Raw genomic sequence first — 14,625 nt, forward strand, 5'->3', positions numbered from 1 at the left:
GACTCGCTCCTTCTCGCTCCCAGCCAATTGCAGGCTGGTTTTTAAACTGAGCTCATATTGCGAACATGCGGATCCAAAGCGGAGCCAAAATAGAAACTGACACCGCTGTGGCTGCCCGGTGCCCGTCAAGGGCAGCCATATTGGATTACCAGTAGCGCCCCCTACAGCCCGTGAAAGAAACCTCTGGCGCGTTTCCTACGTGAGGGCAACGGGCAAAAGGGACGCAGGGCGCAGGCGACGTCCACCCTAGCACCGCGGTCAGTGTGCGCCAAGAAAATCCACTGGAGGCGACGCTTTTAACACCGCAGAGCCACGAAGCGAGACGGCCGCAAAGCTGAAGCCGCCGACGGAACCGGGACACTGTGCAATGCCACACTAATACGAGGTCGGTGGGGTTGAACTCATCGGCGAAAGATCGCCGAAAGAACGTCTCCGCGACGAGGATAATCATTCGGTTTCGAGGAAACCGATAGGCTAACATGACATAACCAGAACAGGCTTTCATGTGTTAACTAGAAAACTCCGCACGATTGGGAAATTGGTAAAGTAATAATCCCCGTCTATAAATCTGGCGATAAAAACGCTGTTTGTAACTACCGCCCCCTATCACTAGCAAGTGTCCCATGCAAGTTGCTTGAACAAGTTGCAACTGACATCGCCTGCCATTGGAGAGCAACGTTTATCATTTTCCCCACGCCAAAACGGGTTCAGAAAAAAAGTTTTCCTGCGACACACAATCATACTCGAATTTACTAGTGTTCTATTCAAGAACATGCATGAAAACTACCAGACCGACTACACAGTGATTGATTTTTCTGCACAGTTTGATCGCCTCGTCCATTCTCGCCTTACAAATAAATTATCGCTTCATTTAAGCTCCCTAACTATCTTCGGAATCCGAAACTTTATATCCATTCGCTGTCATTTCACGATTTTCAATAACTTTTCATCGCCCGTTAGTGACGTTACATCTGGCTTCCTCACAAAGGTGTTCTCGGTGCTTTATATTATCTTTAATATACATTAATGACCTGTTATCTCAAAAATCCGTTCAACCACTAGCAGGAGCTTGAATGCTTAACTAACTGGTGCACGTCGTGCACATGTTGACACATGCAAAATCATGACAGTGAACCGAAAGCCTTAAATCTGAGGCAATAAGAATCCAAACTGAACAACATAATGCTAACCCCCCCCCCCCCCCCCCCATCATTTAAATAGCCTTCATCTGCTAGCTATCTTTCTCATCATCATAATCAGCCTGACTACGCCCACTGCAGGGCAAAGGCCTCTCCACTTAACCCTGTCCTTTGCCAGCAGCGGCCACTATCCCCACATACTTCTTAATCTCATCCACCCATCCACCTTTCTGCCGCCCCCTGCTATGCTTTTGCCTTCTCTTGGAATCCACTCCATTACCCTTAAGGACCAGCGGTTATCTTGCCTACGCATTACATGCCCTGCCCATCTTTCTCGGGCGACACACAAAGAACTTGACCGCCGAAGCATCACATACTCTTGGCTATCTGAAACGTGATTTTCGTAAGGCAACGGCCCATTTCTTCAGTCCGCCCTCAATCAGAGTGCGTTTCTGCTATCTGGTCACCACATGAGGCTTATCTAGTCCAATCCCTATAGAAGCAATTCAGAATCTTGCAGCACATCTTATTTCTCACGACAACAACCGTCATTCCAGCGTGACCAACATAAAGTTATCCTTATCACTCGAATTCGCAGTAACGTAGGGGTATCCACTTTGCCTACTGCACAAACTAATCTACAGTCATCACGCGGCGTCAATGTCACTTGCACGACCAATTCCCAATTCACATCGCCTACATAACGATCCAAGCTGCCAAGGGCCGTTCGGCCAAAAACACATATTAACTGTTTCCCATTGCTACATGTACATTTTATAAAGTGATCAAGGAGCACATTGCTAACATGCATGGCCTACTAACGTTTAAAAACGAATTAAGCCCCTTCTTGCAGTCATAATATCTCCTTCATAAGACGTTCACTATGTCCAAGTCGAAACCGTGCAATGCAGCTAATTATTGTGTAATGTCATAATTATTTCCGTGTCAAGATGAAACGTTTTCTTTGCAGGTTTTACCGATTGCTTGCAGTTCAAATTGCATATTATTTCTTACTTTCGTATTTTTAGACCTTGTACCATTTCTTGATTACAGATTACTGTAACCCCTCGCCATCACGCCATGTTCTAAGACTGGAATCTGCAAGGTACTTAAGCAAGCAAGCAGACAGATAGGTAGATAAATAAACAAACAGGAGTTTTCCTTGAAAATTGGCGCAGAATCCCGCCTTCCATTTCCCAGCAAACAGTGAGGTTGCAAAAAATAGCTCTGCGAGACGAAGAAAAGCTGATGATGATGATGATGAATTTTTATGTCGCAAGGGCATATCTGCGGCCAAAGAGCGCCATGGCACAAGGTATTTTTTCTTCTACTCAAGGTGGGGTCTAGAACGCATTTCCCAAGCATTTCTCCCTAAATAAGCCGAGCACAAAGTCAGGGAAGCTTATGTCCATTGTATCAATAGTAGGTACCCGGCGGCACTGGGGATCGAACCCCCCACCTCCGGCATGCGAGGCCGTAAAGCAAGAACTGATAGAGCCGCACTGTACACATCGCGGGGACCTGGGCCGACATCGTGACCACTGCCAATTCTTCGCTCTGAGCGAAAACGGAAGTGCTTCTCTGGAAGCGTTCGCATGGAAAGAATGCGACACGCGACAGTTTTCGGCCGCAGCACGCCTATATTTCCTGCGTTTTTGCGTATTTTTTTCAAAACAATTTGAAAGCCAGCGCTGGCCCGCCGTCTTACAGCCTGTCATTCGGTGCGGGTGGGGCATTTTATTTTTAGTTTTTATGCGAAGCATACTACTTTAGCTACCACTTCAGCCCTTCACCGTGGTTATGCGCCTCCAAATCACGTGATACATGACGTCACACCACGTGACACGATGACGGCACGACAGTGGAGAAACGGGGGCCCACCTCGCGCCGTCGCTGTGGTTGTGCGCCTCCAAATTACGCGACACGATGATTCTTCGCATTCTCCAGGCTTAACCAAGTTAAGCCTCAGCCATTTTTTTTTGCAGCCAATTCTATTCTAATAACTTTTGACATTCGGTAATGCATGACAGTCGAATACAACTCAAGGACATAACGGCAGATACCCTGTCACGGAGGCGCCCCAGCCAATGGCTACGACAGATTTTAAGGCGAAAGCCTTTAATGTCTCATCGTTGTAAGCAGCAGTTATCGACAGAGAATGTCACGCTTTTCAGTTGGTCGAAACGGTCGAAACGAAACGTCACAGTGCGCCAATTTCAAACGGGGCCAATTGTACTTTGGCTAGTAACCATGCAACCAATTGAAGGGGCCATATAGTGATGCTCCAAGTAAGTGGGACTGAGCTTAGTTAATTGCATAATTACCCAATTAACCTACTTAACTTCTCAAGTCAGGCCATATAAATAAATAAAACCTAGTAAGAAATTGGTCGAGCTCGGGAATCGAACCCCGGTCTTCGGAGTGCGAGACGAGCATGCTATCCACTCCGCCATGCCAGCTCGATGGTTTGGAATGAACAAAGGCACGTCTAGTGAATACGGTGTCTTCGCTCACTGCCATCCTCCTCCCTTCCCTTCCGGCGAGGTTTAGGTGTCCACCGAGATATGAGAGAGGAATACATTTCCTTTCCTCAAAAACCAATTTACCGACGAGCGAGGCGTAGAACCGAATGGGCGATGGCGTTCTATGGACTCCCTGGCAGCGTTGCAAGACGCTCTCGCGTTCCACTCTTAGAGGCGAAGCTTAACACCTTAACCACACATCAGTGACCACACTTTAGGTCAAAAAAGTGCACCCCCCCCCCCCCCCCCCTGAATTTTGACGGGTGTCCACCGAGGTATGTGAGACAGTTACTGCGTAATTTTCTTTCCTCAAATACAATTTTCATTTTCTTCATTACGGGCCATCTTCGTCTTTCTTCTTTCACTCCCACTTCCACCGTTCCTCTACGGTGCGGTTCAGGTGTCCACCGAGATGACTCTTTCGTACCACGTACTATAGTCGACTGGAATAATCTACCATCACTCATCGCTTCTGAAAGGGATCTTAAGTTTCACGACCTTCTAACCCAAATGTCTGTTTAGCTTTACTAATTGATTGTACCACTTGCTGCATTGAGCTGTTTTATTATATTGTTTTGTTCCTGCGATTGTTATTGCCTCTAAAACGCTATCTGTTCTTTTTTCGTGTAAATTACAATGTATACTACAGGTTTTTATTTGTTTCTTGTTTTGTTTTCTACATGTGCTTTTTGTATTTATGTTTTGCACCTTGGTGCTTGCTCATTCTTATTTTGCGTTGTGTGTCATTGCTCCCCCCTATGTAATACCTTCGATTGAGGGCCTTTAGGGGTTTATTGAATAAATAAATAAATAAATACTGCGCCATTTCCTTTCCTCAAAAACCGTTGCGTTGAAACGGCAAGGCATCGCGCCGAACGGGTGGTGGCGTTCCGTGGACTCCCTGGCAGCGCTACAACACGCTGTCGCGTTCCACTCCTAAAGGCGATGCTTAAGCTTAATTAGCAGTTAATTAGTATTCAGGCATTAATCAGTAATTAACCATTAATTAGTGATTTGTCATCACTTAGTAATTAGTACTCAATTACATGTGACGCCACCAGTGCCACAGAAGCAGCGAAAGTGGTGCGGAAAACGCTTTCGCCTCTACGCACTTTAGACAGTCAAAGTGCCCCCTGAATTTTTTCATGACCCCGCGGCTAATCCCATTTCACAGCTAGAGAGAGGTGATTAGCCTAGATGTCATGACAAACGCTAGACGCTATTGGCTGGAGGAGGACATCCTTTGAGGGGAATCTGCGGCTGCGCTTTTCAGTTGCATCCGACTGCAGACCCACTGTTTGTGGGAGTGCCAAAAAATAAAAATAGCGGTCTAATCCGTGCTACGCCTAGACTGCGCTTGCGTTTTTGAGTTGCATCCGACTGCAGACCCATTGTTTGTGGGAGAGCCAAACAAAAAAAAAAATAGCGCTTGATACGCCTATATTATTCCACTGCAGGAATGCATGCGTGCTGGCCCATGTTATGTTGCCATAAACAAAGTGGTTTCAGTGCACTTCTAGCCGCAATCATGGATTTCGCCGATGGCAGTCCGGAGCCTGGGCCGGCTCGCACTTTTCTCAGTTTTGAGAACAGGAAAGGCGCGTAGCTACTTCACTTTGTCGGTGGACACGGCAAGCGCGCCACGAACGGCGACTAAAAGCTTGGTAACTCATTCAGTCAGCCTCCGCGCTTCAGGTTAGTTGGTTGGTTGGTTTATGGGGTTTAACGTCCCAAAGCGACTTAGGCTAAGAGGGACGCCGTAGTGGAGGGCTCCGGAAATTTCGACCACCTGGGGTTCTTCAATGTGCACTGACATCGCACAGTACACGGGCCTCTAGAATTTCTCCTCCAACGAAATTCAACCGCCGCGGCCGGGATCGAACCCGCGTCTTTCGGGTCAGCAGCCGAGCACCATAACCACTGAGCCACCGCGGCGGCTCCGCGCTTGAGGCGTCCACCGCCAGAGTGAACTAGCGATGCGCCTTTCCTTTTCCGTAGCCTCTGTGGACGGAACCGAGACGCACAATGACAGTGAAAAATGTAGCCGTTAAATGCACTCCTGCATTAAAAGCCCACTGATTGAACAACTTCGATCAGAAAAGAGCCCAGCAAAAGTTTCGTAACAAGAGCGACCAGGTGGACCCCAACCGCACTCGTACTCGGGGCTCCTCAGCTCGGCTTCGGCCCTCGACCCCCATCCGGGCGGCGGTGGCCCCGCTATTCATCTATACCGAACCGCGCGCAGCGTGATCGATTGCTCGTGGACGGCACCGAGGTCAGCAGCACACGCCAGGAAAAGAAGGCGCGGCCGCTGCGGAAGCACCGCTTTCGCCGGGGTGCAGCCCCCTTGGCCACCAACCGCGGGATGCACCGAGAACGGCACGCCGCAGAAGGCGGAAGGATGCGGGGCCGGCACTAATGGCCTTCCGCCGAGTCGGGAAGGTCGCCGACCGATTTGCCAGAGGCAGCGGTGTGAGCAGCACCGCGGCACTTCCGACGCATGAAACATAATCTAAGGTGGAGCCGAGAGGACTTCAGCCAAGATAACGCACAGAATCGCACACTCAAACGGGGTTTCGTCTCAACACGGGGTTTCACCCAGTCCTCATTGAAATGCTCCATTGCAAAATACTTTCTCAACATTTTTTTTTCTTGGTGTTTACGATACTTCATTACGACTACACGTATTCACAAGTGAAAACTTACAGGCTACGAATGAAACTAAGGGATTTCTTCGTAGCCCAAGTCTGGGACATTTCATACTCCCAGACTTGCGAACTTCAAGACAACATATATCATGAAGCTATACTTCCAGGTAGAGGGGAAAAAAAGCTGGGTAAAATCTTTAACTACGGCTACTGCCCTAACCCCCAGCAAACTGCTGTAGTAAAGCTTGTGCCTCTCTACCTTTACTCGCTCTTTTTTTCTAAAATAAAAGTTAAGTATCTTTCTGCAGTGGACATAGTAAGCACGGCACCTGTACCAGTATACAGTACAGAACCCGGACGGACCAAACCAACCAGCGAAGCTGCAGTCTGCGACGACAGGCGAGCGCAGCGATGAAAGTGTCCACGTGACTCAGCAAACAAGACGCGTCACTGCGCATAAGAGCGGGAACGAACAGACAGATGCCAGCTGACCACAGCAAGGAAGCTAAATGAGCTAAGTGCGAGCCGCACACGCATACGTGCAAGCGCCGCGCACGTCACGTGTCTTCGACAGCTGCCTGCCGGCCGACTCTTCTGTCTTGGAACTAGAACCCTCGGGTGATGGGAACAGCCTACAGAGAGCGACGTACGAGCGCAGCCGATCCCCTACCTGTCCGTTGGAGGCGACGGGCACGTACGGGGTCCTTCCGGCCGCCCTGGCCGCCGCCATGCCGGCCGCGGCGGCTGCGAGCACGGCGTCCTGCTGCTGCTGCTGCTGCGACCGAGAGCGCACGACTCCGGAGGGTTCGCGCGAGCAGCGGCGGCGGGACGATGACGCGCGGCCTCCTCCGAGCGGCACCCAGGAGGGCAGAGACACGGAGCGCGGGAGGTCCTCGGCCGCCGACGCGAGCAGGTCGCCCCCACGCACCACGAGGAACGCCTCGGCGCGAGGAGCGCGGGCGTCGGTGTTGGAGGAAGACGCCCGCCGCTTGAGCAGCGACCCATCCATGCCCGCCTACCCGCTGGTCTCGACACCCGAGGCCCAACGTCGCCGCGACATCTGTGGCGCGCTGCTGCTGCACGGACGGCGACTTCCGCGGCACAATGGGCGCATCGTAAATCGCGCCGCGACGGCACACAGCTGCCGCGCGCCCGGGTTTTCGCGGAATCCAGGCCGGCCAGCGCGGGAGCGCGTGTCCCGGGCCGCAGAATCATTTCGAGACGGCGACGCGTCGTGCGGGGGCCCACATCACCGTGCGAGAAGCAGTGCGCCCTGAGCAGCTGCCGTGGCCCAACGGTGACACCGAGAGCAATCCCGACGCGCGTTGCACCACCGCGTTACGATGGAATAAGAGGACTCCTGCGTGAGCGCCGCCTGTCGCGCGTCCTCTGCGGACACTGTGTCCGGACGCGCAGCTCCAGAACCACCGGAGCAGTTCCAGGCACACGACTAGGCGGCAAACGAGCCGCGCACGACCTGTCCGCACAGACGGGGTCGGCGAGAAAGGTCCGCGTACTGCCGACGCACGCAGAGCGGCTCACAGTGTCAGGATGTCGTGGCACGAACGAGTCGACCACAGCGCCGCGTGGCGCGCAGCTGGCGAGTCTTGCTTAAGACAGGCCACTTCTGCTGCGACCCGGCCGTCGGAAATTTCTTGGTTCCAGGCGAGAACGCAGATAGGTTGGTTGGTTTATGGGGTTTAACGTCCCAAAGCAACTAAGGCTATATGAGAGACGCCGTAGTGGAGGGCTCCGGAAATTTCGACTACCTGGGGTTCTTCAACGTGCACTGACATCGCACAGTACACGGGCCTCTTGCATTTCGCCTCCATCGAAATTTGACCGCCGCGGCTGGGATCGAACCCGCATCGTTCGGGTCAGCAGCCGAGCACCATAACCGCTGAGCCACCGCGGCGGCTAGAACGCAGTTAGAGCAGTGAAATCTGCAGAACAGTAACAGGGAGGGAGGCACTAGAAAAAAAAACATGCTTCGGACTGCAGCTGCAATCACAGTGCGTCACAGTGGCTAATCCAGCACGATGTTCCTGTGGCCAAAGCGCCCGAGACAAAACTGCCCCATCGCCTATACCATGCACCGACACTCCGAAAGAAGAACGTGAGCAGCTGCAGCACCGGCAGCAGCAACTCCAACGTCGAGGCCAAACTCAACAACCTCGAGGATATGGTCAAATCGATGAAGGAATCGATGAACAGACTCAACAACCTGGAAAGAAACGCGCAACTAATACTAAGCAACCCAACGTTCGCGTCCCTACAACAGCAAGTCAACCAAGCGCAGCAACCCGGAGAACTTCGAATAGGACAATCATGGCCTCCAACTCCACAGGAATAACAATATGTGGCAGTGGAATTGCCGCGGCTTCGTCAAGAAGAGGGCAGTTGTCCAGCAGCACAACGAGCACGCCGCGCGCAGGGCCGACGCGCTCCTACTACAAGAAACGCGCGTATGCACGGGAAAGACTCATGCTAGCATCTATTTTGAAGTCTTTTTGACACCAGGCCCCTCTCGCAGGATTTGATATCCTGGGCGCTTAGCCAGATAGTTCGAGAACTCTACAGGCAACGCGAGCGCTCTCACGCTTTTTAAGCGACACGGGCCTAACTGCCTCGCGTTTGCAATGTTAGCAAGGGTGCCTCGTCTCGTCTTTTTTTTTTTCATCCGCCTCTTCCCATCATCATCATCATCCCTCATCGTGACCCTCTTTTTTCTCCTCTTCCCGTTCCCCAGTGCAGAGTAGCAGGCCAGATGTTCATTTCTCAGGCCAACCTCTCTAGGCCTTTGCTGTCAATACCCCCCCCCCCCCTCCCTCTCTCCCTCTCTGAAGAGTGTACTATACTCGAGCGGCCACAACTCGTCTACTGCATATTAGAGCGCGCAGTGAGGGAATCGGACCCTTCGCCCAAACGCATAGTTTGGAGTCCAGGCCATCAGGGCGTTAGAGGTAATGAGGCTGCAGACGCGGCTGCCCGAGCGCTTACCTACCGGGCACCTCATCCAGGCTCTTCCGGCTCAGAGATTGTGCAACCGCTTCTGCTGTTCAGGGAAATTCCGGACGACTATTGCGAACGCCATCGGCTTTTCCCGGTCCCTGCTAAGGGCCTGGGTAAAGCCGATGAGCGAACTCTGAGGCGCCTGCAGACCAACACTCTGTTGTGTCCTGCAATAGCGAACCATTTCGACCCCAAAATTGATGGGCGCTGCCCTCACTGTGGGGAAGTATCCGATACCTTCCACATGGTTTGGGCCTGTCAGAAGAATCCCCCTTCCCGAGAGGCATGGGAGGCAGCCCTAATCAACTGCTCGGGGCTGGAGTCTCAGAGGCCTCTAGGCCAACGGGCGCGAGTAGCGGCCTCGTCCAGCGGGGTCCCAGACTAAGGACTCCACCTATGTAAAAGGCCTTTTTTGACCTGCAAACTCTCCTTTGGTTCATTACAAACTTTTCACCACCACCACCAACTCGTGTTAAACAGCGAACTAATACGAGTTGCACAACTCTTAGGAGATCCTCGGTGGATTGTTTGAATGCGTCACCAATTTCTGCTGCTCCTGATTATGTAGCATACCTCCGCCCTAAGGGTATGACGCGATAGCTTTTATGGTTTGGTTTGGTTTATTGGGGTTTAACGTCCCAAAGCGACTCAGGCTATGAGGGACGCCGTAGTGAAGGGCTCCGTAAATTTCGACCACCTGGGTGGTAAAATTTCCTGGGGTTTTTTAACGTACACTGACAGCGCACAGCACACGGGAAAATGCACTGACGTCGCACAGTACACGGGCCTATAGAATTTCGCCTCCATCGAACTTCTGCCGCCGCGGCCGGGATCGAACCCTCGTATGTCGGGTCAGCAGCCGAGCGCCATAACCACTGAGCCAACGCGGCTGCCGATAGCTTTAACGAGTTAATTAATGCCCATATATGCGGAATTGGTCATTCTCAGCATTTGAGTTCGTAGATCGCTGGGAGTCTCCTAGCGCAGTATTGCGGCGGTTAAGCGATGCGCCTCTACCCTGCGACGGCTGACGCTGCCGTCGGTGGAGCTTGTCAGACCCAGGCTGCTCTTTACGAGTAATCTGTCCCGACCATGCAATTACTGATTGTACTACCACCGGCCACGGTGGGCAGGTTGTGATGACGTCACAAAAAGGTTGCACCACGTGACGCGTCAAGCGTCAGGGCGGCCGCCATTTCTGCTCGCACAGACCCTCCTCATGCCAACGCGGGCCTGTTCCACAAAAGCGAGACGGACAGAATCGACACTGTCATCAAAGTCGCCTCATCGGGACAGGCACTGCAGCGAGGAAGAATGCGACGCAACCTCCGCACAAACTACCCAAGGGTGTACAGAAGCCAGTGTCCGACTGCCTTTATTTCGTAGCAAGTGCAATAAAAAAATCATCTATAGGACGTGAAAATCGTGGCAGATTATTCTCCTTAAAGCTAAATGTTCAGGCTGAAAGCGACAGAGCGGTCTTTGCACAGCTGCCGCGTACTGGTGGTATTCCAAGCACACTGAAACAGTCACGCGTCGTCCAAAGCCACAGTGCGAGTTAAGTCTTCAAAAGCAGCATTGCGTTCGAGCGCACGTGACACGCTGATTGGCAAGGTGCGGACGCACACAGGGAACCGCACTCGGTCTGTCCGCAACGAAACTCCATCAAAGCCGACCGTCCAAAAGTTGAGCAGACGATGTATACTATCGGGGACAAAAGTTTGCGGGAGGAAAGTTCTTGGAAAAACGTTTATTGTAGCTTCACCTCGCTACCCAGTCGCCTGATAATATATGAAGGTATTAAAAGCCTAAATGCTCCTTCCTCTGGTGACAACATCAGGCGACTGGATAGCGAAGTGGAGATGTTTTTTTCGAGAACTCGCGTACCGCAAACTTTTGTCCCCGACAGTACACAGGTTCAGGGTCGCGTAGCACGTACTACACACACCCAGTGCTGCGCGATATGTCCACGCAGCATGTGACCCGTGTCGCACGCGCCGCGTCTTCGAGAGCGAGTGGGAGTGCGACTACCCGCTGCCGAAATCGCGTAAAGTGAGCAGTGGCCACACGCGCCAAGTGACCTCGCGTTCCCGAACAGCGCGTGCTCTATACCTTACAGAATGGAGCTTAACGTCAGTCCTTTAGGCGACATCCACGCGAGAAACCGGTTGCTGAAAAGTGCGTCGGGCACTTAACCCTTCGCATCCAGACAGCAGTCGCAGCTTACGCGAACGCGAGCGAAGAAAGGCGGACCCGGCAACGCGCTGTTCCGGTTCGCGCGAGTTGCCGGTGTTCCATATTCCGGGGGGCAGTCGCCCGGCGGCGGCCCACACCGAGCGCGCACCCCCGCGCAGCTCTGAAAGGCGCAGTTGCGAAGAGAGGGTGCATGACCCCTTCCCGACAGCCGCATTTGCGCGTGCAACAAAGACGAGACTATACAACAGCGCGCGCCCACCAGGCGCAATGCGGCCACGCGCGGCGGCGTTGATCACTTATGCCAAGTGGTGGACTAGGATACGGCCGCACATTATCCCCCACAGCCGACCGTATGCACTACGCACGCGTCACAGCGACGTAACTGACACGCCTGGCCAAGGGCGTATACGCAAACGGGACCACGCTGAACTAACTCCTCAGTCCTCGCGATGATGACGAGAGAAACATGAGAGGAAGTCTGCGCAAACCTGCACGTAGCTGGACCGCGGACGAAAGCAGGAAGTGTATTATTTCAGCCCATTACTTCACGACGGGCGCGTATTAAGGTGGCCCTGATAGAATGCATGACTGTAGACACTCGTATGAACCCTCACGGTCGTCATCGATGGTCGCCGTAAAAAAGGTACGGCAAAGGTAATTTCTTGGGAAGTTGCTTGCGCACCGAAGACAGGTGTGAGAACCAACGGGAAGCACTCCGTGGTTATCGCCAGAGTGCGCCAAGCACTCGGGGATGTGCAACTCGAGATCAGCGATTAGGAACCCGAGTTCTCCGAGGGGCCCTGCAAAGTCCATTTACCAGTCACGAGAAACGCAATACCCGGTAGCCGCGTACATCGCGGCCCCTCCAGCGGCAGTCAAGGGTGTCATTTCCCGGGCCTACTGGAATGAGACACCTCAACAAATCCTCAGTGACCTGCAGTACAGAAACCCCGACGCTAACATTATAGCGGCCCGACGCATGGGGGAAACAGCGTCCATCCTAATAACCTTTGCCTCAGGTCCCGTGCCTCACACAATTAAATATATGTGTGTGGTACACCCCTGCACCAAATACAAGGGTAGCCCCGACGCCTGCACAAACTGCAGGAAACCTGGACACAGGTACGACGTGTGCCCTTTCCCGAAGGCTGGACTCTGCCCGCGGTGTGGCGAGAAGCACACCCCTCAAGAGACCTCATGCACGCCAAGCTGCATTCTGTGTGGTGGTTCCCACCTTACCGGCACAGGCTCGTGCAAAGCCAGGACCCCTCCACCTCGTAGACAGACCGCGCCGAAACCCAAGCGACCAGTGCCCACGCCAAAGGACTTTCCACCGCTAGTGCCTCATCAGGATCGCCAGCGAGCCTGGACCACACCCGCCAGTACACCCCAAACCTCACAGCGGGAGGAAGAGATAGCTCTCCTGCGGGAAGAGGTAAGGCACCTTAGGGCAGCCATTAATTCTATCCCTCCTACCGTTTCTCCACCCACTCCTTCACCAACACCCCAACCCTCCACACCCCCTCCACAAAAGAAACGCAGACCAGACGACAGATAACCCCGCAAGGGGCGGTGTTATCTCCCTTCCTCTTCGATCTCACCCTCATTCCCCTGGCCAAGGCTCTCAGCCGCATCCCGCACTTAGGACACACACTTTACGCGGATGATATAACGGTTTGGACCACATACGGCTCGGATGGCGACATAGAATCGACCCTTCAGGAAGCCGCCAAATATAGCTACTCACGCGGCAAACATTGGTATTGAATGCTGCCCCACAAAGTCAGCACTCCTCATAATCCGCCCGCGGCGCGTCCCTACCTCCCCATCACATTTACCTGCATGACACTCCCATACCGCAAACACCTACCCTCCGCATTCTTGGCCTATATTTACAGGACACGGGGAAAAACAACCTTACCCTGAAAGCACTTACACCGTCATCCATCTTCTTAGAAGGGTTTCACATTCACGAGCTAGTCTAGACGAAGCAGACAATCTCAAAGTGCTGCATGCCTTTGTGCTTAGTCGCATTCTTTACGCCACTCCTTACCTGAACCTCTCCTGTGCTCTAATCCACATGGCTACCAAAGCAGCGCTAAACCTACCAAAGAGCACTAGCACGGACAGGCTCTTAAAATTAGGAATGCACAACACTATACAAGAACTTATAGATGCACATCGCTACACACAGTACCTTCGTCTGGCTGGCACGAAAACCGGACGTTATATACTGGATTCTCTGGGAATTCGCATACCCGCACACACTACAGACTTCATCTCTCTCCCTCGCGCCATACACACCGCGCTTATCCTCAAACCCCTTCCTAAGAATGTCCACCCTGAATACCATCAATCCCGCCGAGTCGCGCGAGCCAAAGCTCTCCACAAAGAATATGGCACTTCAGAGGACGTGCGCTGGGTGGACGCCGCGTGTGGTCCAGACCGTTCAGTAGCTGTGGCTTACCACCCAGCAGCCCCCCCCCCCCCCCACTTACCCATTTCATAGACCCCCCTTGTACCCTGGGAGAAGCAGAGGAAGCAGCTATAGCAATAGCCATTGCCGAAACCAATGCGGCTTATATAGTTAGCGATTCAAAAAACAGCCATTCTTAACTTCGCCCGCGGACGCGTCCATCCCCCCGCGTGGCAGATATTGAAAATGTGCACCCTAAATTCCGATAGGCGTATTGAGCTCGTGTGGGTGCCGGCTCACTCTGGCAATCCTGGAAATGAGGCCGCCGATAACATAGCCCGAGGACTTATTTGCCGGGCAAATGGCGACCCCAGCCGGGATTTCTCGAGGGAGCGCGGGCACACACGTTCTCAGAACTGACTCAACAAGCACGCCTTGCCCGTCGACTCTATCCCCCTCCCCATACCCGCCTATCCCACTCCCAACAAATCCTCTGGAGGCGACTCCAGACCCGAACTCTTCCTACCCCTCAGCTTCTATCCTACTTCCGCCATGTTTCCCCAGAGTGCACTCTCTGCGGAGAATTACACGTCACCCTGGACCACATCCTCTTCGGATGCCCTGCCGATCCTCCCCCGCAGGGACAGCCCGCCATCGGTACATGGGAGGAATGGGAGGCCCTCCTTGCGTCG

The 14,625-nt window shown here is 53.0% G+C and overlaps 1 protein-coding gene across 2 annotated transcripts in view; it reads right to left on the bottom strand.

The window, feature by feature from the left end:
- The window catches only part of LOC149369427 (tetraspanin-9-like), a 122,233-nt gene that overhangs the window by 32,016 nt on the left and 75,592 nt on the right, over positions 1–14,625 (bottom strand). Inside the window, exon 1 of one of the 2 annotated variants that reach the window (XM_089558380.1) lies at positions 6,980–7,512. The exons of the other annotated variant lie outside the window; for it this stretch is intronic. Within the exon in view, the coding sequence (XP_089414506.1) occupies positions 6,980–7,318 (339 nt within the window). The 5' untranslated portion in view covers positions 7,319–7,512. Of the gene's footprint in view, positions 1–6,979; positions 7,513–14,625 lie in introns of those variants that run through there. 2 annotated transcript variants of the gene reach the window in all.

Source organism: Amblyomma mixtum, chromosome 1 (genome assembly GCF_055824585.1).
Source record: "Amblyomma mixtum isolate Tamu chromosome 1, ASM5582458v1, whole genome shotgun sequence".
Classification (NCBI taxonomy): domain Eukaryota; kingdom Metazoa; phylum Arthropoda; class Arachnida; order Ixodida; family Ixodidae; genus Amblyomma; species Amblyomma mixtum.